The 24725-nt window shown below is 43.1% G+C and overlaps 2 protein-coding genes across 4 annotated transcripts in view; one reads left to right on the top strand and one right to left on the bottom strand.

The window, feature by feature from the left end:
• Zcchc17 (zinc finger CCHC-type containing 17) overlaps nt 1-4025 on the bottom strand; it is a 47737-nt gene extending 43712 nt beyond the window's left edge. The window contains exon 1 of one of the 3 annotated variants that reach the window (XM_040756521.1): nt 3914-4025. The gene's annotated coding sequence lies outside the window, so the exon portion shown is untranslated. The remainder of the gene's footprint in view (nt 1-3913) is intronic. The other 2 variants (XM_040756524.1, XM_040756522.1) reach the window with 2 other exon arrangements.
• Nucleotides 4026-4182: 157 nt separating this feature from the next.
• Snrnp40 (small nuclear ribonucleoprotein U5 subunit 40) overlaps nt 4183-24725 on the top strand; it is a 28867-nt gene continuing 8324 nt past the window's right edge. The window contains exons 1-6 of the mRNA XM_005079514.4: nt 4183-4378; nt 7004-7133; nt 9006-9099; nt 11750-11915; nt 16179-16301; nt 24360-24480. Of these exons, the coding sequence (XP_005079571.1) occupies nt 4235-4378; nt 7004-7133; nt 9006-9099; nt 11750-11915; nt 16179-16301; nt 24360-24480 (778 nt within the window). The 5' untranslated portion in view covers nt 4183-4234. The remainder of the gene's footprint in view (nt 4379-7003; nt 7134-9005; nt 9100-11749; nt 11916-16178; nt 16302-24359; nt 24481-24725) is intronic.

Below are 24725 nucleotides of genomic sequence, written 5' to 3'. Positions count from 1 at the left end.
AAAATTGGTTGTGAGCCATCTAATGTGGGTACCAGGAACTGAACCCTGGTCCTCTGGAAGAGCAGCAAGAATTCTTGATGGCTAAGCTATTTCTCCAGCTTCTGTATGTGCTTCTAATGTAAAATATACAACTTTGGGGGCTGGTAAGATGACTTAGTCATAAAGTGCTTGCCAAGCAATTATGAGAACCTGAGTTCCATCCCCAGCACCCAAGCAAAAAAGCTGGGCACAAATGTGCAGGCTCGCTGTCTCAGCAGCACTCAGAGGCAAGGACAGGAGAGTCCCTGGGGTACAGTGGCCAGCAAATCTAGTTGACTCAATGAGTACCACATGTAGTGACAAATACTGATGGAGATGTCCTTCTGTATATATGTTTCTCTTATTGGTTAATGAATAAAACACTGATTGGGCAACAGAGGCAGGAAGATAGGTGGGGCTAGGAGACCAGGAGAATTCTGGGTAGAGAAGGCTGAGAGAGGCCGCAGGAAGAGACTCCATGTAGAGAATGGGAAGATAAGACACATGAGGTGTTCTCTGGCAAGATAAAGCCATGTAGAAATACACAGATTAATAGTTATGAATTAATAATTAAGAAAGAAGTAGCCAGTAAGAAGCCCTAGCCATTGATCAACAGTTTTTAATTAATATAGCATAGTGTCTGTGTTTATTTGGGACTGCGGGACCAGGCTAGAAAGAAACGTCAGCTACAAAATACTGTTTCAATAAAGTAGAGAACAATTTTAAAAGACCTCCAATGTCAATCTCTCATCTCCATAATACATATGCATGCATACCTGCACACAAGAACATGTATACACAAATAAAAACACACAAAATGGAGGCTAATCTGTCCATACTTAAGAAATGCCTCATAAACAAGTTATTTTTAAGTTTTATAGTCTGAATTCCACCTCTCATTTCCTGCCTATGTAGTCTCATCCCCAGACTTTCCCTTCTTGCCCAGCAGCCCTTGCCTCACATGCCAGAACAGGTGTTATTAATTGGAAGTCTATGGTTCAATTAAGAGACCTTTATTAATCCCTACAACACTTGAAAAGCTAATTAGTGAAGTATAGAATCTGCAATAGCACTGGGACAGCTAAAATGAGGGCAGACATTGTAGTTCCTCTCTACACAAAGTCATGGAAGGAGTGATACACAGGGAAACAGATCTAAGTGTTTCTTGCAGAATTAGGCTGAGAGTGTGAAGAGACTAGAGAGATAGCTTCAGCAGTTAAGAGCACTGGCTGCTCTTCCAATGGAGCCAGATTCTATTCCCAGCACCCACATGGTAGCTCACAACAGTATGTAACTCCAGTCCCAGGGGATCTGATGCCTTTTTCTGACCTCTTCAGGCACCAGGTTTATACACGAAGCACATACATACATTCAGGCGAAACATCCATACACATAAAATGATAATTCTAAAAAACAAAAATCTAAGGAGTATGAAGAGCTACTTCTAAAGCTTTCTTTTTTCTTTTTGACAGATTCTAAGTAGCCCTGGCTGTCCTGGAACTTACTCTGTAAACCAAGCTGGCCTCCACCTCACAAATATCCACTGCCTCTGCCTCCTGAGTGCTGTGATTAAAGGTGAGCACCACAACCTGCCTAAAGCTTTTAGTTTGCTCCTCCCACAGAACAGAAACCTTATGCAGTTTTTTTTTGGGGGGGGGTCTTGTTTTTCTTTTTGCAATACTAAGGATTGAATCAGAGGCTACATTCCCAGTCCCTGGTTTGTAAGCTAGAATCTCACTATGTAGGGGCTAGAGAGATGGCTCAGAGGTTGACAGTATGTGTTACTCTTCCAGAGGACTTGGAGTTCGGGTTTCTAGCACCTACATGGTGGTTCACAACCATCCATAACCTCAATCCAAGAGACCTGACGTCCTCTCCAACTACTGCTAGCACCAGGCATTCACGAGGTACAAATGCATACATGCAAGCACTCAGGAGGCAGAGGCAGGTGGATCTCTTGAGTTCAGGGCCAGCCTGGTCTACAGAGCAAGTTCCAGGACAGCCAGAGCTACAGAGTGAGACCCTATCTGGAAAAAAAGAGAAAAAAAAATGCCCTAAAAACTTGTCAATGAGACATTTTTTTCACTTTAGATTCCCTCCCCTCAGATGACCTTATCTTCTGTCAAACTGACATGAAACCAGTCAGGATACTCACACACATAGAATAATTTTTTTTTTTTGAGACAGGGTTTCTAACAGCCCTGGTGGTCCCGGAACTCACTCTGTAGACACCAGGCTGGCCTTGAACTCACATAGAACCACCTGCCTCTGCCTCTGGAGTGCTGGGATTAAAGGTGTGAACCACTACCACCCGGTTACAAATAAATCTTTTAAAAAACATTAAAAAGGAAAAAGACTACCACTATGTACCCCAAGCTAGCTTCAACTCAAATTCTACTGCCTTTGCCTCCCAAGGGCTGGTATCACAGACATGAACCACATCTGAATCCCTGCAATTCGGGGAGGAGGATGAAATAAAGTGTCATTCTAGCAGCCTGGTATAGGTTGAAAATCACAATGTTGCCCAGGCTAGGCTTGATTTTATAGCAATCCTGTGTCAGCCTCCAGTGTTGGCATTAAAACTGTAATCCTCCACGCCTTTAATCCCAGCAATCTGGAGGCAGAGGCAGGAGGATCTCTGTGAGTTCAAGGCCAGCCTGGTCTATAAAGTGAGTTCCAGGACAGGCTCCAAAGCTACAAAGAGAAACCGTGTCTTGAAAAACAAAACAAAACGACCGTAATCCTCTCTTTCATCGAGTCCATCACCAAATCCTATCAAATTTGCTTCCCAACTATCCCCAAGATACTGTGAAACTGTCTTCAGTCCCACCTCCAGCTTGGTTCTCACTGACACTGCTGATCACAACTACTGTGTGTGCTCCCAAAGTGGTCCATTTGCCTCCAACAAACCTCCCCTCATCTCCAATCTCCTAACACCATCAAGCCTGAAGGAGCAAGCCATCTCCTCCTCCACATCCCACGCCCTGGAGGGGAGACAAAACTTTCATTGGTTTCCTATTCATTGTAAAGTTAAAGCTACAAATCCCTGCAAATCTTCGCGACCTCCAGGTTCATGGCGTAGCATTCCTCCATCTTCAAGCGCTCCTGCAGCAGACTTTCGTGCCTCTTAGTCATCTTCTTCCAGAATGAGAGTGCACTACTGCACACGCTGTTCTGTGAGGAACCTTCTGCCTTCTTCCTCTCTTCCCCTAATTAGAACTGTCCCATCAACAGCAACAGCTCAGGCATCTTTTCCCCTGGAAATCCCTCAAGCTCATTATTTACTCATAGCATGAGGCATCGCTTGCTTTGCTACTCTTCCAATCAACTAACTGGTTAGATTTGTTTAAAATGTTTCCCACACAAACTCCAAGAGACACGAAAGCCCTGATGTTAGGGACCATGTCTCGTCAGTGTCCTCCAATGCTGGGCACGATAAATATCACTTACAAGAAGGCCTGGTACACAAAAATAATCTTTTTCAACAAAATTGTGCTTTGGAGGAACCATCGGATATTTCCTCCATCACTGCCTGTCTGCGGGCATAAATTAAGCCTTTAAACAAGACAGCCGAACCAATGGTATAAACTAAGTCCGCCTCCTCAGCCAAAGCCGGCACTGAAGCCGGGAGGCCGGGAGCCGGGCATCACGCTAGGACAGCGCTGGAAGCAAAAGCGGCCTTGCGCGAGCAGCTAGCTGTCAAGGGATAGCGGCCTTAGGGTCGAGTCCTGCGGTCAGAGATCCCAAATCTCGGCTCTAGCCTACCAAGGGACTACTCTTTCCGGAACCCTCCCCAAACCCCGCGGCAGGACCGTCAGCTGAGAATGGTAGGTTCAGACCTATCACCTAGTCGCAGATTAGAACAGCCACCCTCCTCGTTCCCCCACACACTTACTCCGCGCCAGCTCCTAGCCTGGCAGCCACTTCATCGCCAAGAACGCCGAACCTGCTCCGCTCGTTCCCAACCCACAATGCACAGCGCGCCTAGGAGAGACGTCACTACACGCTCCAATCCCAGAGTTGAGCCCTCGTGGCGTCATTAAGAACGGACCAATCGCAAGAGCGCATTCAGAGGGCGTTGCAGAAGAGAGTGTTGGGAGCCGATTGGTTGCTCGTCTCCGGAAGTTCTAGAGGAAGAACTCAGTTGGAGCCAATTGCGCGCCGCCTGCGGCCGGCGGCGCGGTCAGTGGCGGCGCCGAGGAGAGTGGCTACCGCCATGATCGAGCAGCCAAAGCGCAAGGGCCCGGAGCTGCCACTGGTTCCTGTCAAGCGGCCGCGACATGAGTTGCTGTTGGGAGCCGCGGGGTCTGGCCCCGGAGCCGGACAGCAGCAGGCGACTCCGGGAGCTTTGCTCCAGGCGGTAAGTGGGGAAGCATCCCGCCTTCGGCCCTCCGCTCCTCTCCCAGTAGACCTTACCGGCGCTGCGGGAACGGAAAGACAGTGAAGCTGAAGTAAAGCAGGCCTACAGAGGTGCCCTGCGTTCTGCGTCTGTTTCTTACGTGTTTCCCCGAGGGTCGCCTGTTTTCAGCCTTTCAATCGCCCTGTGAAGAGCATTGAATCATTTAAAACCTTGGCCTCAAAAATCAGGATCCAAACTTCCGCATCCTAAATCTCCAGGGATTCAGCATAAAATAAACATTCAGAAAAGTTTGTAAAGTGGACGAATGAATGAATGAATGAATGAATGAGCGAGGGAGGAGCAAGGGAAATGAATGATACAGGCTCGATTTGCTACCTGGTACAATTTATTTTTCTCTTTCTCTGAATTTTCATTATTAACAGTAAATTAACATCCGTTGACTCTTGTGTTAGATGTTTTGCATGTGAAATTTCCATTAATTTTGGTAACGGCGTTTCTTGTAAAATAATGATCATACCTTCACTACCATGATATTAGGTTCAGATACGGAGATAAATGTGCCTCCTGTCCCAACTCTTTAAATTCTGCTGGTGTGGTCTTTAAAATATATAAATAAAATTGGCAAGTGGTGTGGGGCTGTAGTTGCGTCTTTTCAGAAGGCTGACAAAATTTTGAGGGAAGGATTTTGAGGCCAAGCCTGCAACTCTGGACTGACAATCCTACTTGTCAAATAAGAATAAGTGGACTACCAGTAATCTGAAATGTCATTGGTGGATTCCAGTCTAATAACTTATTTTTCAACACAACAAGGTCCCTGTCTCAAAAATAAATCAATAAAAAGCTGGACATACAAATTTATAATCATCACTCAAGAAGCTGAGGCAGGAGGATCAAGGGTTCCAAGCCAGTCTAAGCTGCTATAGCAAAACTCTCTTGTTGAAAGAAAGAAAAGAGACCTGTTTAACCAAAATCCTTACCTCCTAGTCAAACCACTTTTATGTCATAGGGCTTTGTTGCAGGTGGGGCTTATTAGTATTTCTGGTTTTGTCTTTGAATCAAGGATCAATTATTATCTGGTAGCCAGAGGAATCATCAAAGCATTAAATCACACAAATCTCTGCCGAAAACATTGTGTTGGCTTTCTGTTTCATTCTGAATTAAAGGGGGATCAAATTCTCTATAATAACTCCCCTTTCCTGTGCCCATCTACCAGTTTCTAGCATGTCATCTTACTCAAATAACACCAGCATGTGTGCTGTTACATTTCATTGTTGTTGTTGTGTTTTCTGGAATGTTATTCCAAATGCTCACATGCTTACCTACTGGTTCTTTCAAATCTTTGTTCAGTTTTTCAGTGGGCTCTCCTGACCACTGTATTTTTAAGTTGAAGTACCCTGTACTCTGGTACTCTATTATTTCTTTCCATTGCATACAGCACTAGGTCTTTTATCTGTATGTATCTGTATGTGTGTTTATCCCATGTATGTGGGTACCCTCATAGGCCAGATTGGATCCCCTGAACCTGGAGCTACAGGCACTTAAAAGCTGCCTAGTTTGGTGTTGGGAACTGAATTTGGGTCCTCTGGAAGAGCACTAAGTGCTCTTAACTGCTGAGCCATCTCTGTGGCACACGTATTATTTTAACTAAGTATGCTAGATAATATGCTCATGGTACATTATTTACATTACTTTGTATAGTTAATACATGATAATGAAAGTAAGTTAGTGCCTGGCGGTGGTGGTGCTGGCCTTTAATCCCAGCACTCGGGAGGCAGAGGCAGGAGGATCTCTGTGAGTTCGAGGCCAGGCTAGACTGACAGCCTCCAAAACAATACAGAGAAACCCTGTCTCGTAAAACCAAAAAAGAAAGTAAGTTAGTACACTGCAACCTACCAAAGAGAGTTCAGGATTATTGGTAGAACACTTATTCTTATTTGCCAAGTAACATTGTCAGCCCAGAGTTGGAAGAATTGCCAAACTTAGCTTAGCATCCAAGACCCTAATCAGAAACTGCTTTGCTAAACCAAGCATAGCAATTTACACTTGTATTACCTGCACTCAGGAGGACTAAAAATTTAAGACCAGCCTGGGCTACATGTCACATCCCTGCTCACACACCCCCAAAAGTTGTACCATACAGGGCTTTTCAAAAGCTAGGTGGGTGAACTAGAGTCTGAGAAATGTTCCTGTACTTCTTTGGGGGGTGGGGGATGGGGAGACATGTCAGCAAAGACATGGGGAAGGAAACAAGATAGCAGTGGACCTAATGGACAGTGGTGGGGAGATGGCTGCTACTTTTGATGTTAAAGAAGGACTCTGGGGAGGTCATATTTAAAAGGAACCCAATAGGAGGAGAGCTCTGTGGGAGACATCTTTGTTAAGATCCTGAGGCGTAAATGAGATCAGCGTGATTAAGCAGTCAGAAGTTGGCTGCAGAACAAAAGCAGAGTTGGGGAGGAGAGTGGTGTGGTGGGCAAATGCTGGAATGTCCAAAGGGTTATGCAGTGAGAATCGGGGTTCTGCGAGCAGAGATGCCATTCCCTAACCGAAATGAAATGCCTGCTCCGACTTCGCAGTTTCCTTCGCCTATGTACTGTGGCTGCCTCACACTCTTCTTTGGTTTAGGGACCTCCAAGGTGTTCTTCCCTTCAAGCCCCAATCATGTTGCTCTCAGGACACGAAGGAGAAGTATACTGCTGCAAGTTTCACCCCAATGGATCCACCTTGGCATCTTCAGGATTTGACCGACTCATATGTAAGGCACAGTTTTTGAGTCTAGAGTTACTGCTTCCTACTAAATAATGACTTTTTTAAATTTTATATGCCATAGAAGGCTTCAGGCATCAGTCCAAATTTGCAAGTTAAATTATAGTGGTAACACATTAAAATGGGCGTCAAAATAATGAGCAATCATGCAGGTACAACGGTACATCCACATGGGAATAAAAAGAAGGAAACAGTTTACTAATTGGGAAGTGGTTTGCTTTGGTTTGAGTTATATATATTCTCTCTCTATCTCCCTCCCTCCCCCTCTCTCCCTCTCCTTGTCTCCCTCCATCCATCCCTCCCCCATCATTCTCCCTTCTCCCTTTTCCCTTCCCCTTCCTCCTCCTATCACTCTCATGTAGCCCCAGCTGTCCTCAAACTGTAGTGAGAATGACTTTGTAATGTCTAATCCTCCTGCCTCCACCTCCCAAGTGTTGGAATTGCAGACCCATGCTACCAAGAGCAGCTGAAGATATGTTTTCCATGGAGACAGCTCTTGAGATGATTTAGCAAGAGCATCAGTTTAGTATTAGTGGATTACTGAGTGCTAAGAGGAAAGAACTTTCCTACTTATAAAAGCATGAGACCATCATCCATACCTAGGATCCTAGTATGTGAGGGAGAAAGATGGAATCCTCAAGTGGTGACTCACTGAAGTCATCTGCTACCAGATTCTCAGTTACTCATTAGGAATGCCCATATTTGAAAAAAAACAAGTATGGTTTGAAGAGATGGTTCATCAGTTAAGCACATTTGTTAGCAGGGAGTGGCTGGGCCTTTAGTCCCAGCCCTCAGGAGGCAAAGGTAGGTGGATCTCTGGATTTGAGACTAGCCTGGTTTGCAAAGGGAGTTCCGGAACAGCCAAGAAACACAAAAACCCTGTTTCGAAAAGAAAGGTAGGAAAAAAGCACTTGTTGTTCTTCCGAAGGAACTGAGTTCACTTCCCAGGCCAACATCAAGTGGTTCTGCCTATATACAGGTTCAAGGGATCCAGTGCTCTCTTCAGACCTCTGAGGGTATCTGCAGGCACACTTCATTTACACATCAATAAATAATAAATCTTTTAAAAAATAAATAGAAAAATGAAGCTAAGGTGATATACCTCAATGGTTCCATTTTCAGGCTGTCTATAGACTGAGCATACAAGAAAAGGTACCAATTTCTTAAAAATGAAAGCTGAAGGGGTTGGAAAGACACTTCTGCAGTTAAGTGCATATATTGCTCTTGTAGACAGCCCAGGTTTGGTTCCCAGTACCTACATGGTGTCTCGCAACCATCTCTACCTCAAGTTCCACAGAATCCAACTCCCTCTTCTGGCCTTCATAGGCAGGCATGGCATGCATATGGTGCATATACATATTTCCTAGCAAAACACGCATACACATGAAATAAAAAAATGAACAAATCTTGTCTAATAAGTTAAGGCTGAAAAAAATAGCTCAGTCAATTAGGACCTGAGTTCAATTTGCAGAACTCATAAAAGCTGGGTAGGGTGGCATGTGCTTTAATTCTCGACTCTGGGAGGGTAGACAGGTAGACCCCTGGGGCCTATCAGCTAGCCAGCCTAGTCTACTTAGCAAGTTCCTGCCCATTGAAGAGATCCTGTCTCAAAAAGAAAAAGGTAGATTATGCTAGCTGAACAGCACCCACAGTTGTCTTCTCTGGCTTCCATACATGTGCACTCATGTGCATTGACAATGGGGCACATGAGCACACGTGCACACACAGATATTTTAGTGTTAGGAAGATTGCTCTCATTGGTAGAACCTTGATGTTCCATAGGCATATAGTTTCAGAAATAATTTTCTGATTATTTTATATTAACCTTACTCTGGTGATGCTTTTCTTTTCTTCTCAACAGTGCTGTGGAATGTCTATGGTGACTGTGATAACTATGCTACGTTGAAGGGACATAGTGGAGCAGTAATGGAATTACATTATAACACAGATGGCAGGTGAGTATTCTGCATATTGAAATGACAACGGCTTCCCATAGTAATGCTTAGCATCTCTTAGGAAACTTTGTCAAAAACTGCTGCGTTTTTTAGCATAATGGCATAATCCTGTAATGTCAGCACTGAGGAAGCTGAAGTAGGAGGATCACAATTTTAAGGCTCATATAGGTAATGTAGTATACAATTAAAGCACATCATCATTTATCTTCTAATATGCCAGTACTCAAACCGGTGTTTTTTGTTTTTGTTTTTTTGTTTTTTGTTTTTTTTGAGACAGAATTTCTCTGTGAAACAGTCCTGGCTATACTGGAACTATTTTTGTAGAGCAGGCTGGCCTCCAACTTACAGAGATCCACCTGCTTCTGTCTTCAAGTGCTGGGAATAAAGGCATGCACCACCACTGCCTGTTGACATGAAGCAAATGAAATTTGAAATTAGCTCTTGAAAATTTTTTATTATGGGGCATAGAGGTACATGTCAGCTCTCAGAAGGCAGGGGCAGGCAGCCTACTCTACATAGTGTGATCCTGTCTCAAAAAACCAAAATTTTTATTTTTATCATGTATGCACATGATGTTTCTGTGAGAGGGGTACACATGTGGAGGTCAGGACAGTCTTGTGTGGCTGTTTTTCTTTGTTCGCCTTTATTCTAAGACACATTATACTAATTGCATATGATGGCATTTTGGGGGTGAAGTGCGTGTGTGTGTCCATTGGAGGAAAGAATGGCATCGGGTGTTCTGCTTTATTCTGGTTTTGTTTGTTTGTTTCAAGACAGTTTTGGAGGCTGTCCTGGAACTCACTCAGTAGACCAGGTAGGCCTTGAACTCACAGAGATCCTGTCTCTGCCTCCCAAGTGCTGGGATTAAAGGCGTGCGCCGACACCACCCAGCTTGTACTTTAGCCTCTTGAGACAGGGTCTCTCACTGAGTCTAGGGCTAAGTTGGTGAGCAGCAAACCCCAGTGATCCTCCTGTTTCTGCCCCGACAAAGAACTAGGGTTACAGGTATATATGATAGACCCAGTGTTTTATGTGGGGATTTGAACTCTGGTCCTTGTTCTGAGCCATCTCTACAGCCCCTTTTTTGTTTTCTTTGAATCATGGTCTTGGTAATTTGGTAATGTACTCAGGCTGACTTTGAATTTGCAATCCTCCTGCCTCAATTTCTGAATAACTGGGATTGCAGGTGTATGACACTGCACCTTGCTTATTTTACATTTCTGATCTCCAATTTTACAGTGTTACATTACATTTAAAATTAAGGAAGTATTATAAGGGACTGGAGAGACAGCTCAGAGTTAAGATCATGCCTTTGTTAGGATTTCTATTGCTTTCAGGAAACACCACAACAACTCTCTTTTGTTAGTCAAGGCAGGGTTTCTCTGTAGGTGGGCTAGACTGGCCTCAAACTCAGAGATCCACTTGCCTCTGCCTCCCGAGTGCTGAGATTAAAGGCGTGTGCCACCCCTACCCAGCAAACATAGCAACTCTTATAAAGGGAAACATTTATTTGGGGCTGGCTTACAGTTCAGAAATTAGTCCATTATTGTCCTGTCAGAAAGCATGGGAGCACATGGGCAGACATGGTGCTGAAGAGGTAGCTGAGAGTTCTGCATCTGGATTAGCAGGCAGCAGGAAGAGAGAGTGACACTGAGCCTGGCCTGAGCATCTGAAACTTCAAAGCCCACCCCTACTGACAAGTCTGCACCTCCTAATAATTTTTTCTTCAGCATTATATTGGGTGTTATTGCATGTAGTCTTGGGTGGTGAGGGGGCAGAGCATCTTGAGTTCAAGACCTGCCTGGGCTACATAGCATGGTCCTGTCTCAAAGGAAAAAGAAGTCATTATAAGATCAAGTTTAACTTAGGAATCATTCCCATAGTCAGAGCAAAGGGTTGGAATTACTCAGCTCTTAAATCTTGAATTACCAGTCAGGTTCACCTCCACCACAACAGAAAGTGCTTAAATACTTCCATATGAGAGGGTATTGTATCCATGTGTATCACAAAGAAGGAAAAGATGGATTGATAAAACTGCTTTATTTGTTGTGTGGTGTGGGCGAACCTGATAGTGAATCTAGAAGATAATTAGAATTGCCAAAGATAAGCCGGGCGGTGGTGGCGCACACCTTTAATCCCAGCACTCGGGAGGCAGAGGTAGGTGGATCTCTGTGAGTTCGAGACCAGCCTGGTCTACCGAGCGAGTTCCAGGACATGGTCCAAAAAACAATACAGAGAAACCCTGTCTCCAAAAACCAAAAAAAAAAAAAAAAGAAGAATTGCCAAAGATAGGATGAGGCACACTGGGTTCATGAGCTAAATTTACAATGCAGCATGCAGTGATCTAGAAGAATTTGACAGGTTTTGGCAAGTGAAAAGGAGAGTTTTCCAACCCCTCCCCCTTGTTGTTGTTGTTTTTTTTTTTTTTTGAGATTGTCTTTTTTATTTTATTCATATAAGTATTTTGCATGCATGTATGTCTGTGCACCTGTGGTGGCATCAGATCCCCAGTAGCTAGAGTGACAGCTGGTTGTTGGCCCTTATATAGGTGATAGCAATCAAACCAGGGCCTCTGAAAGAGCAGCCACTTAACCACTGAGCGTTTCTCTAGTCCCTATTGTTTGTCTTATTTTTTTGTGTTCTTTTCTAGCATGCTCTTCTCAGCATCAACAGATAAAACTGTGGCTGTGTGGGATAGTGAAACAGGCGAGAGGGTTAAAAGGTTGAAGGGTCATACTTCCTTTGTGAACTCCTGTTATCCAGCCAGACGGGGCCCACAGCTTGTCTGCACTGGCAGCGACGATGGTACAGTTAAGGTAGGTATCATTTCATCTGTGTTGGCAGTTGGATTGACATAATGTAAACTCTTGTCTCTCTACCAACATTATGCTCTTCTCTTAGTTTTAACTTATTTTCCAAAGCACACTTAAAAATTTCCCAATTAAGGGCTGGAGAGATGGCTCAGAGGGTAAGAGCACTGGCTGCTCCTCCAGAGGTCTTGAGTTCAATTCCCAGCACCCACATGGTTTACAAACATCTATAATGAAGTCTGGTGCCCTCTTCTGGTATACAGGAATACATGCAGGCAAAAGACTGTATACATAACAAGTAAATAAATCTTTAAAAAAAAAATTCCCAATTAAGCAGGCAGTGGTGGTACACACTTTTAATCCCAGGACTTGGGAGGCAGAGGCAGGCAGATATCTGTCTGAGTTTGAGGCCAGCCTGGTCTATATAGTGAGTTCTAGGACAGGCTCCAAAGCTACAGAGAAGCCCTATCTCAAAAAAAAAAATCCCAATTAAAATAATACCCTACTGAATTCTGTTAGAACCATAATATATATTGCTACTTGGAATCAATGGACTGCATGGATTTGATTCATGGCTCAATTATGACTTGTGTGTCTTTGAGCAGTTCACTCTCTGAGCTTCGGTGTTTATTTCGTTTTGTTTTGTTTTGTTTCTCCCTGAGACAAGGTTTTTCTATGTAGCCCTGGTTGTCCTGGAACTCACTCTGTGGACCAGGCTGGCCTTATAAGCCACTACCATCTGGTGCACTTTCTTAGCCTTTCGAACTGTAACAGTAAAAAGTGTCTTACAAGGTTGCTGTGAAATAACAGCTGTCTAAAGAACTCATCAAACAGTCTTAGTGGCCTAGGATGGGAACTTACCCATCATTTAGTTCGATGATTCCCAAGCTGTCTGTGTTAGGATCACCTGAAGAACTTACTAAAAAACCCAGAGTAGAACCAGTGCTGGCAACCTCAGCGGTGTAGTAAGACAGTCTCAAAGGACAGACAGTAACAATAAAAATACCCAGAGTGGTGGTTGTTAAATTCGGAGAATGGTCATCCTGAGATGCCTAGCAAGAGACTCTGTCTCAAGAAAAAGAACTAATTAAATAAATAGTAAATAAGTAAAAACTAATCAGAGTCTGGTTCGGTGAGTCTAGAATGGTCACCAGATATCGAGTGTTATTCCGCTGAGATTTCAGAGCCTAGTGATCCTCATCCAGAATGCTCATTTCACAAAATAAAATGGGGCCTGGGAACAAGGGGGAACAGCAATCAGGTTATCTCAAAGGCATGATCTTCATAGTATCAGCTGTATTGTGAGTTTCATTGTGACCCTTTCACAATACATATCTTTATACCATGTTCATACGCACACATGCACATATTCACACACGGTACCTTACCCTTTCCTTTGCTCTGGCTGCCACATTCCCTGGCTGCTTGTTTTTTAATTTTTATCCTTCTTTTCTACGTATTTTATATGTTTGATTGTTTTGTCTGCATGTTTGTACTTGTGCAACATGCATTCCTACTTCTCCATAAGATCAGTAAGTGTGGGGCTGGAGAGATGACTTAGCAGTTAAGAGCACTTGCTGTTCTTGTAAAGCACCTGGGTTTGATTCCCAGCACCTGCATGATGGCTCACAGCCATCTATGACTCCAGTTTTAGGGGATCAGGTGCCCTCTTCTAAACTCTGTTGGCACTAGGCAGGCACATTATACCAAAACAGCAATGCAAGCAAACTACTCATACACATACAATAAATAAATCTAAAAGTGAAAAAGAAAAGAGCAACAAGTGCTCTTAACTGCTGAGTCCCTAGTTTGTTTGTTTGTTTGTTTGTTTGTTTGTTTGTTTTTGGTTTTTACGAGACAGGGTTTCTCTGTATTGTTTTGGAGGCTGTCAGTCCAGCCTGGCCTCCAACTCACAGAGATCTGCCTGCCTCTGCCTCCCGAGTGCTGGGATTAAAGGCGTGTGCCACCACCGCCCGGCTGATTATATCTTTTTATAAACACTTTTTATTATATATTTAAATTAGAAACAAGCTTGATTCCCATGTCAGTCCCAGTTCCCTCTCTCTCCCCCTCCCACGCCCACTCCCCCCACCAGCCCCTCCAGCCCCCTACTCAATCCCCACTCCATTCCCCGGGGAGGGTAAGGCCCCCCCTGGGGGATCTCTAGAGTCTGTCATTCCGTTCAGGGGAGGGCCCTGTGTGTGTCTGTGTGTGTCATGTACCCATGTTCCATCCATGCTTTGTACCCACAGACATTAAAAGGCATTGGATCCTCTGGAACTAGAATTACAAATGGTTGTGAGCTGCCATGTAGATGCTAGGACTCAAACCCAGATCATCCACAAGAGCAGTGGGTGCTCCTAACTTCTGAGCCCCCTCCGCAGCCCAAAGTACATTTTGTAAAATGGGCAATATTGCATATCATGTAAAGATGACTGTTTTTCATGTAGTTCTTTTTTCCATATTTTGTTCTTATTTCTATGTATGTATGTGTGTGTTTGTGTACATCCTGGAACTGAAGTTGTAGGCACTTGGTGAGCCTCCATGTGGGTGTTGGGAATTGAACCCTGCTTCTGCTTCCTGGGTGATGGGATCAAAGCCTGGCTTGCCTGGCTCTTTTTTTTTTTTTTTTTTTCTTTTCTTTTTAAGATTTATTTATTATTGTACAACATTCTGCCTCCATGTATTCCTACATGCCAGAAGAGGGCACCAAATCTCACTATAGATGGTTGTGAGCCACCATGTAGTTGCTAGGAATTGAACTCAAAACCATCTCTCCAGCTCCCCTCTCTCCCCCCTTTTTTTATTTTATTTTTTTTCTTTGTCTCGAGACAGGGTTTTTTTCTGTATAGCTTTGGAACCTGTCCTGGAACTCGCTCTGTAGGCCAGGCTGGCCTCGAACTCATAGAGATCCACCTGCCTCTGCCTCCTGAGTGCTGGGATTAAAGGCGTGCGCCACCACCGCTCAGCTAACTCATTATTTCTTGTCTATGCTTTGCCACGTGACTTGGTACCTATTCTCAGTACTGCATGCCCTTCTTCCCATCATTCTATTTGGCTCTCTCCCAACTTTATTCTGTCCAGCTATTGGCCAGTCAGTTTCTTTATTAAACCAATCACAGTGACATATACTTCCACGGTGTAAAGGAATATTCTACACCCCACCTCAGTGTGTAAGGGGAACAGGCGCCTAATGTCAACCTTCAGCTTCCACAGCGCACTCGTTAAGTGTTTGTATATCACACATACTTTAATATCCATCATGGGTGCATGCTATACAAGTATGCAAAATTTTTTCCCACAGCCGAATGTGGTGCTACACTTGTGTGATCATGGTGCTTGTGAGGGGAATCAGGAAGATAAGGAACTCTTGGAATTTTTGGTTTAGTTTTTTGACAGAGAAACTGAAAATATTACTAAAATGACTTGTTCTTCCAGGCTTCGTTAGGTGAGAAAAGTTGATCCTCATGTCATGAGATACTCTTGCTTGGTAATGAAAGCACTGGAGACAGTGGTGAGATCAAGCCAGGCATCAGCCTAGAATGGCAGGCATGCTGCTTCAGTGCAGAGAATAGTTCATAAACTGAGCTGACACATGACCCTCCTCATTCCTGAATTATCGGGAGTACAGCTTTTTTGTTTGTTTGTTTTGTTTTTCAAGACATGGTTTCTCTGTAGCTTTGGAACCTGTGCTGGAACTCACTCTGTAGACCAGGCTGGACTCAAACTCACAGAGATCCACCTGTCTACCTCCTGAGCACTGGGATTATAGGTGTGTGCCACCATTGCCCAATACAGTCTTAGGTGTCATCTGGGTCTTATTTTTCTCTCACACTTGTTACTTTTACATACTGTTTTTGATTAAGTTTTTTTTTTTTAATTTTATATGTACAGGTATGTTGTCTGCATGTCTGTTTGTACATCACTTACATGCCTGGCACCTATGGAGGCCAGAAGAGGGAGTCAGATCCTTTGGAATTGACTGCCATGTAAGGGCTGGTAGTCGAACGTGGGTCCTCTGGAAGAGCAGGAGCCAGTGCTCTTAGTCACTGAGCCACCTATCCAGCCCCCATGGGCAAGCTTGACTGTTTAGTAATTCACTGCCCTAAACTTCTAGCTTGGATGGGAAGATTCAGGTTTGGGAATAACTGAAGTGCTAAGCATTAACAGGGCTCCAGTGTTTCTGATTCCTTTTAAGGTGGGCCTGGGGTGTGCTGTGTGATTGCTCCTGGGAATGATGTTACTGATGGTGCCTGTTTTCTGCTTCAGCTTTGGGACATCCGCAAGAAAGCAGCTATCCAGACATTTCAGAATACATACCAGGTGTTAGCTGTGACCTTCAATGACACAAGTGATCAGATTATCTCTGGTGGAATAGACAATGATATCAAGGTATGGTTGTTTATGTTGTATTTACCTTTCATGTATATATAGCAGAAGGAATCTTTTTAAAATTTTGAGATTGTAAGAGGTTGGCATTTAATGCTAACTAAAAGAAAGTTAGTGACCTGAAACCTTCTTTTGTACTAATTACTTCCTAAGTCAAAGATTACATATAAATGTATATAGGCTCATAGAATTGCCATCAAGGGCCAGGTGTTTAATATGAAATGTGTAATCCTTGTATGGCGGGGAATTGTGAAAAATACAGAGTATGGCCAGGCCTGGTGGTGCATGCCTTTAATCCCACACTGCTCAGGAGACAGAGGCAGGCGGATCTCAATGAGTTCAAGGCCAGCCTGGTTTGCAGAGTGAGTTCCAGGGCAGTTGGAGCTACATAGAGATCCTTTCTTGAAAAAAACAATACAGAGTAAGTTCATTCCCTGACTAGTTATCTGTTTACTCGGTTTTAATTACACTTATTTCTGTGTGTCAAGGTCAGAGAACAACTGGTAATCAGTTCTCTCCTGTCTTGTGAGTCCCAGGGGTTGACATCAAACTGTTGGCCTTGGTAGCAAGTGCCTTTACCTGTTGAACATTCTTACCCCACACAAGACATTGACAATCGTTTTTAGCTCTCTGGTCTAATGAGACAGTAATTAATCACTGTTTCCCCTCCTCCTCAGTATGGTTCTTTTGACAGTGTGGAAAGGAAGTTTCCTAAGCTTTTCCAAGAAGAGGGAACACACTGACATTGTGGAAAGGTCGTGTACCAGTCCTAAAGTCCGACCAATTCCTCCTTTGTGGTTGCCGTATGTTCTTCAGCTCCTTTAAGCCCCAGTTTCTTTGAGTGAACAGCTAAGGTGGCGATGAGAGCAGCGTCTGCCTCGTGGGCTTGTAAGGTTCAGAGAGTCATAGACAGCAAATGCCAGTTGGCAGGCAGTTCTGGAGCTGCAGTTGGTGTCTGCCTCTGCCTGTTTTGAGTCTTTGAGGGGCTCCATCGGCTTATTGGGCTTTATTGTGCCCATAATAATAGTTAGATAATACTCAACCTCCTGTTGTGACCCTGCTTAGAAGCTGTTACATCCCCAACCCCCTCTCCTTTGTTTTACTAGATGAAATGTCCATCAGCTTCTTGCTTTACTTCTTCGCGCGCGCGCGCGCGCACACACACACACACACACACACACACACACACACACACACACACACACACACGGTTGCTGGTCTGCATCAAGCTTTCTATTTTCTTTTTTTTTAATAGCAATTCTTTTTTTATAGCAATTTTTTAATATTTTATTTATTTATTGTGTATACAGTCTTCTGCCTGCACGCCAGCAGAGGGCACCAGATCTCAGTCAAGGTGGTTACCATGTGGTTGCTGGGAATTGAACTCAGGACCTCTGGAAGAATAGTCAGTGCTCTTAACCGCTGAGCCATCTTTCCAGCCCAAGCTTTCTATTTTCTGTGTAGCTGAGGATGGTCTTCCCTACTCCTCCTTGTCGGAGGCTGTGGGAGTATACAGTAGGTGACAGCTAGCATTTAGATGTCAATCTATCAGAGGAATGATTCTCTGGTGGAGGAGAATCCTGTTCAGATAAGGCTAATGGGACCATTAACCTTGGGAACTGGTGTTTTTGTCTGTAATTTTACTTGTGTAAGAGTAGCTATCATGAAACAGGCAGTGATGAATCTTTGTAAATTTGAGGCCAGCCTGGTCTACAGAGTGAGTTCCAGGACTGGCTCCATAGCTACTGAGAAACCCTGTTTCGAAAAACCAGGAAAAAAAGTAGCTATGGTATCTCCCCAATAGCTACATTGTAATGTGTAATCTTATGTGATATGTGTATGTAATTTTATGACTATATCTAAATTTTATGGGCACATATATTAGTAGGTGATCAGGAAGATAACTTTTCACTAAACTGATATATAGAAAATATACTAGGATATGTTTTATAACTAGATCTATTGTCCCATGAGGACTGTATGATACTTAAAAGCCTACTTTGTTCCTTTTATTTAGATTAATTTTTCCTCAGTCTAAGATAAGCTATACATAATTAGTTCATTTTTATCTCAGATCAAATTTAAACGAGCCTGAATGTTTCTGTAAATGAATTATAAGTTAAAAACTTTACACATATATACAAGGACATAGTCACAGATGTTTAACCAAGGTTATTATCATAAAATACCCTAAAATATATCAATTTCGCCTGGCGTTGGTGGCGCATGCCTTTAATCCCAGCACTTGGGAGGCAGAAGCAGGAGGATCTCTGTGAGTTCAAGGCCAGCCTGGTCTACAAAGTGAGTTCCAGGATAGCTTCCAAAGCCACAGAGAAACCAAAAAAATATATATATATACATATATATATATATATATATCAATTTCTCTAACTAAACTTGGCTGCTAACAGGCCAACAGCCATTTTTTATTAAAATTTTTAACAATTAACATTCTACTTACGTTTTTAATCTCATTTTATGTTATAAAACTCAAGTTTCAGCTAACTAATTATTTAATTGCTTAGGTCCCAAATAACAATTACTCAATTAACCAACTCCAAAGAAAGTTAGTCTTATGTCCAGCTACTGTGCGTAAAGTTTCGCAATTAGCCAGGGCTATAAAGGATGGTCTGGCCTTGTAGCCAAAGTTATACGGTTCCTTCCTTTTCTATGTTCTGGGGTTACAAACAGGATAAGGGAATATATTTTTAGGGTTGAGATGTTTTCAATGCCATTCCCCAGGTGCTGTCAAGGTTATGTTTATGAAGCAATAGGGCATTGCTTGTCACTGCTGTAGAGGCAGTGGGACCTGGGAGAATGGAGCCTATAATGAGACAGGCTGGGGACTGGAGAGTTGGTTCAGTGGTTAAGAGCACTTGCTGTTCTTATGAAGGACCTGGGTTCAATTTCCAGCCACCCCCATAAAGGCTCACCACTTCCTCAGGCACCAAGCATGCATCTGCTACACAGACAAGACATGCACACAGGCAAAAGACTCATATTCATAAAATGAAACAATCTTTAAAAAGAAGAAAGGAAATACTAAAAAAAAAAAAAAAAAAGAGGCAGACTAAAAGCTCATGCAATAGCCAACTCTATTCAGAGCCCCCAGACAGTTTATACTCTGAGGACTAAGAAGGGCCACATGAGTGAAGTTCTCCTGAGTTCAGGCTGTATACAATTAGAAGGACAAGCTGCATGTGGCAAAAATATGTTTTTCCATAGAGGCATGTAAAGGATTGTAACACAAAAAGTAAAGACCTAGAGACAGATATTGGGGTTCAAGCTTCAAGCTGAATATCAGAGAAACAAAACAGCCAAGCCACTAGATCTTACCTTTACCTCAGGCTGAAAGGGTTGATCCTGTCTCCAAGAGCTCTCCTCCAAGCCTCAAACTCCTGCCCTCTCCTCAGTGTGACTGGAAACTAAATCTCAGAAAACAGCCTGAGACACTGGTCTTTTATATACCTCTCTAGGACTGGGATTAAAGGCATGAGTTCTAATTTTTTTTTAGACTGATTCATTCTTGCATAGGCCAGGGTGGCCTTGAACTCAGAGTGATCCATCTGCTTCTGTCTCATGAGTCCTGGGATTAAAGATGTGTACCACCACTGCCTAGCTTTTATAGCTAACTGGTGTGGCTGACTTTGCAATCTGATACTTCAGGCGATCTTTATTAAATCATAAATATTAAGCCGAGTGGTGGTGGCGCACGCCTTTAATCCCAGCACTCAGGAGGCAGAGGCAGGTGGATCTCTGTGAGTTTGAGGCCGGGCCGGACCGATAGCCTCCAAAACAAAACAAAGAAACCCTGTCTCGTGCCGGGCGTTGGTGGCGCATGCCTTTAATCCCAGCACTCGGGAGGCAGAGGCAGGCGGATCTCTGTGAGTTCCAGGCCAGCCTGGTCTACAGAGTGAGTTCCAGGACAGCCTCCAAAACAATACAGAGAAACCCTGTCTCGAAAAAAACAAAAAAAAATCATAAATATTATATCACCAAAAAGGATAGTTTAAATATTTAATTGAAGCCAGGCGTTGGTGGCGCACGCCTTTAATCCCAGCACTTGGGAGACAGAGGCAGGCAGATCTCTGTGAGTTTGAGACCAGCCTGGACTACCAAGCGAGTTCCAGGTCAGCCTCCAAAGCCACAGAGAAACCCTGTCTTGAAAAACCTAAATAAATAAATAAATAAATAAATAAATAAATAAATAAATAAATATTTGCTTGAATAATAGTTGAGCAATCTAAAGTAAATTTGCTCCTATCTGCTACACCTGGGAGGAACACGAAAACACATTCCAAGAACAATTCCATGTTTTGAAGAAACTTAGGTCATAAGACTCTTGTTGGAGTGTTCTCACAAGCACACAGAACTCTCCTCACAAGGTCCATTTCTGGACCATGTTTCAACAATCACCCAGTGATTTCTTTGTTGCTAAATTCTGAAGCCTTTTAAAAAAGCCTTTTCCCCTTTCTTAGTATAATCCCCTTACCACAGACGTGACCCATCTTCCCTAAGTTCTGTGACAACGGCCTTAGCACTCTGGTAGGTTATTCCCCCATCATAGGCTTCTGTGATCTTCTCTCTCTAGGTTTATGGCCCCCACCACCACCTTCCCTTCCTTAGTTCTGAGGATAAAGCCCAGGTTTCTATGTATGCTCTAAGGTACTGCTTGGGAGCTGGTGAGATGGCTCCGTGGGGAAAGGCACCAAGCCTGACCATCTATTCGGTGCCCAAAGCCTATGTGGTGAAAGAACAGAGCCAACTCCTGCAAACTGTCCTCTGACCTCCACATGTGCACACCACCTAGAGAGACGCTTGTATGTGTCGCATGTCCTCTCTAAATAAATAAATGAAAAAAATTTTACCTTGGTGTGCCCCTGTAAAAATGTTAATGTTTGCATAGATTTCCTATGGATATCAAAACTATCATCTCCATAATCCTAGCATAGGAAGGCTGGGGCAGGATGATCACACTCTTGAGGACAATCTGGGCAACAAAGTAAGACCTTATCTCAAAAAACAAAACAAGCCTGATAAATTACCAGTGTGTAGGACAATTTCCAGCCTCCCCCAGAGCCAATATTGCCCTTTGTGCCACACCTCATTTCTGATGTCTTCCAACTATTGATGTCTTTGTCATGTAGTTCCTTTTCCAGAATATTTGGAGTATATGAGTGTGTAGCGTCTGGGGGGACTAGGTTCTCTTATTAAGCTTCACCACAGGGACAAACAGGCAGAATACTTGTATTTATCTTCTTACGACAAACAGTATGGATCATCACAAAGCAGGATAGCCTGAAGGTCTGCCTGCTCCTCCTGTGGTTTTTCTGTCTTCTTGGAGACAGTTTGTCATACCTCTCTTAAGGTGAACTCTCTGCAGGAATAAATCCTAGCCATTGTATGTTGAAATATACTGGTTTTCTTCTGGAATTTGAACTTATCTCAGATATGAGGAACATATAAATATAGTTCCATGAATATTGCGGTTAAATTTAGCTCTTTATTCTAAAATATCCATCTCTATGTTTTTGGAAAGTGTCCTGATCGTCATAGCCATGTGACCTTCATCTTTCTAAACTAAGTCATGGTGTGGTGTTCACTAGTTTTGTTTCAGACAGTAGACATGGAGCTCTGACTGACATTGCCTCCTGATGCTGAGATTAAACGTGTGCACCACACCTGGCTTGTTTTGTTTGTTTTGGTGGCAAGTTCTCACACTTGCAATCTTCCCATCTTAACCTTCTGAATACTAGCATTGTAGGCATGTATTTAAACATTCAAAGTAGGTTTTTTAAAAAGTGTGTGTGTGTGCGCGTGCGTGCATGTGTGTGTGTCCGTCCTTTAGGAGGCAGAAGAGGGTTCCAATCCTCTTCTGTAGTTGCTAGCCACCCAGTGTCGGTCCTGGAAAATGACCCAGAAAGTTCTCTTAACCACTAAGCCACCTTTCCAGCCCTAGTATTCAAATTTTTACATCAGTACATGCACCTAACTCCTTTCTAAATAAAAGAAAGTGCTGTGCTTTAGGGGGATATCATATATTTTATTCATTTAGAAAAATTACATGGCAGTATTAAATGGATTTTTTAATAATACCTATGACCTTCAGAAAATTGCTAATCTTTTTCCTTGTGACATCCAGGCTATTTCTGTTCATGTTAATGTTTATTTTTACATATTTGCTTAATCGCTTATTATGTAAATATATTTATATTTTGGCTTTAGAGTTATTTTTAGGAACTGCTAAATAATATTTAGAGCCTGCCATGTACCAGGCTTATGCAAAGCATTCTTACTTGTAATCTTTCAGAATGGGAGACCACTTGCCTAGGGTGCTTCAGGCCCTATGTTCAATCTCCAGCACCACAAAAATATAAAAGACACACAGAAGACATGCAGATACTGTTGGGGCTGGAGATGGAATCAGTGGTAGAGCACAAAGCCTTGGACTTGAACCTCAGTGATGGACAAACAGCGAAGGACAGAACTCCTAGTTACTCTTTGTGACTGTCTTCCAGAAGAGGCTCAAAGGGCTCTTTGCATAAACATGCTTTTCGATTTCTTTTTTTCTAAACATGTATATATACACATGCATACATATGCATTGTTTCTATATGTATATTATAAGATGAAAACTCCTAGCTGTTTTCAGTTTCATGTTTACTTTATATAATTTTGAGCTTTGCTTTCAGTGAGTCGTTTCCTGATTGTTTCCCTGGTTGGCCTGGGGCTTGCAGCAGTCCTGCCTCTGTCTCTAGTGACAGTTTTTTGTTTGCTTTTGAGACCTCTGACCTCAAATATACTATATAGCTAAGGGTATCTTTGAACTTGTGACCCTTCTGCCTTTCCTCCCAAGGGCTGGAATTCAGGGGTGCACTTGGCTTTTTTTTTTCTTCCCCCAAGACAAGGTTTCTCTGTGTAGCTCTGGCTGTCCTGTAGACCATGCTGGCCTCTAATTCGTAGAGATCGTGTCTTCATCTGCCTTCTGAGTGCTGGAATTAGACATATACCACTAAGCTGGCATCTGGTGTATATAGTTGTTTTTCTTTTTTTCTTTTTTTAGATTTTTATACTTGAACATTTTGCCTGCATGTACACATGTATGTGCACCACATGTGTGCCAGGTGCCAGAAGAGGTCAGAAGAGAGCACTGGATCCCCCTGCAACTAGGGTTACAGATAGTTGTGAATCACCATGTGGTGCTGGAAACCAAACCCACGTCTCACGCGGTGCAGCAAATACTCTTTTTTTTTTTTTTAAAGATTTATTTATTATGTATACAGTGTTCTGCCTCCAGGTCAGAAGAGGGCGCCACATCTCATTACAGATGGTTGTGAGCCACCATGTGGTTGCTGGGAATTGAACTCAGGACCTCTGGAAGAGCAGTCAGTGCTCTTAACCTCTGAGTCATCTCTCCAGCCCCAGCAAATACTCTTAACCTTTGAGTCGTTTCCCCAGACTTAGTTTGTTTGGTTTGTTTGTTGTTGTTGTTGTACTGTTGTTTTTAATATAAGATCTCTTTCTATGTGACCCTGTTTGTGATGGAACTGGCTCTGTAGGTAAGCCTGGCCTTGAACTCAGAGATCTGCCTGCTTCTTCCAGAGTGCTGGGGTTAAAATCCTAAGCCACTGAGCCTCTACTTCTCTGCTTTTTGCTTTTATTTTCTTTCTTTTTCTTTTTTTTTTAAGATTTATTTTTTATTATGTGTACAGTGTTCTACCCACATATATTCCTGCAGGTCAGAAGAGGGCACCAGATCTCCTTACAGATGGTTGCAAGCCACCATGTGGTTGCTGGGAATCGAACTGAGGTCCTCTGGAAGAGCAGTCAATGCTCTTAACCTCTGAGCCATCTCTCCAGCCCCTCTTTTCTTTCTTTTTTAAGATAGTGTCAATACAGTCCTGGCTGTCCTGGAGCTCACTTATATAGACCAAGCTGGCCTCAAAATCACAGAGTTCCTCCTGCCTCTGAGTACTGGCCTTAAAGGCATGCGCCACCACACCTGGCCCTTCTCTGCTATTTTTCAATTTGAATATTGAGTGCAGTTTTGTGTTTTTATAGGTTTGGGACCTGCGTCAAAACAAGTTAACTTATACCATGAGAGGCCATGCAGATTCTGTAACCGGCTTGAGTTTAAGTTCTGAGGGATCTTATCTCTTGTCCAATGCAATGGACAATACAGGTAACTTTGGAGAACAAAGCTGTTCTGGGGCTAGTCTGTTGACCCTAAAAAGGGGGAGGAGTTAGTATTAAATAAAATGCACTGGGGAAGCTGCAATACAACTCAGCTAGTTAAACTACCTGCATTCAGACTAGATTACTTGAGTTTGATCCTGGGACTCGCAAGCAGCTAGGCAGTGATGGTGCATACCTTCAATCTCAGCGCTTGGGAGACAGAGGCAGGCAGATCTCTGAGTTCAAGGTCAG

Source organism: Mesocricetus auratus, unplaced genomic scaffold (genome assembly GCF_017639785.1).
Source record: "Mesocricetus auratus isolate SY011 unplaced genomic scaffold, BCM_Maur_2.0 Super-Scaffold_100014, whole genome shotgun sequence".
Taxonomy (NCBI): domain Eukaryota; kingdom Metazoa; phylum Chordata; class Mammalia; order Rodentia; family Cricetidae; genus Mesocricetus; species Mesocricetus auratus.
This window is presented reverse-complemented; position numbering and strand designations above follow the sequence as displayed.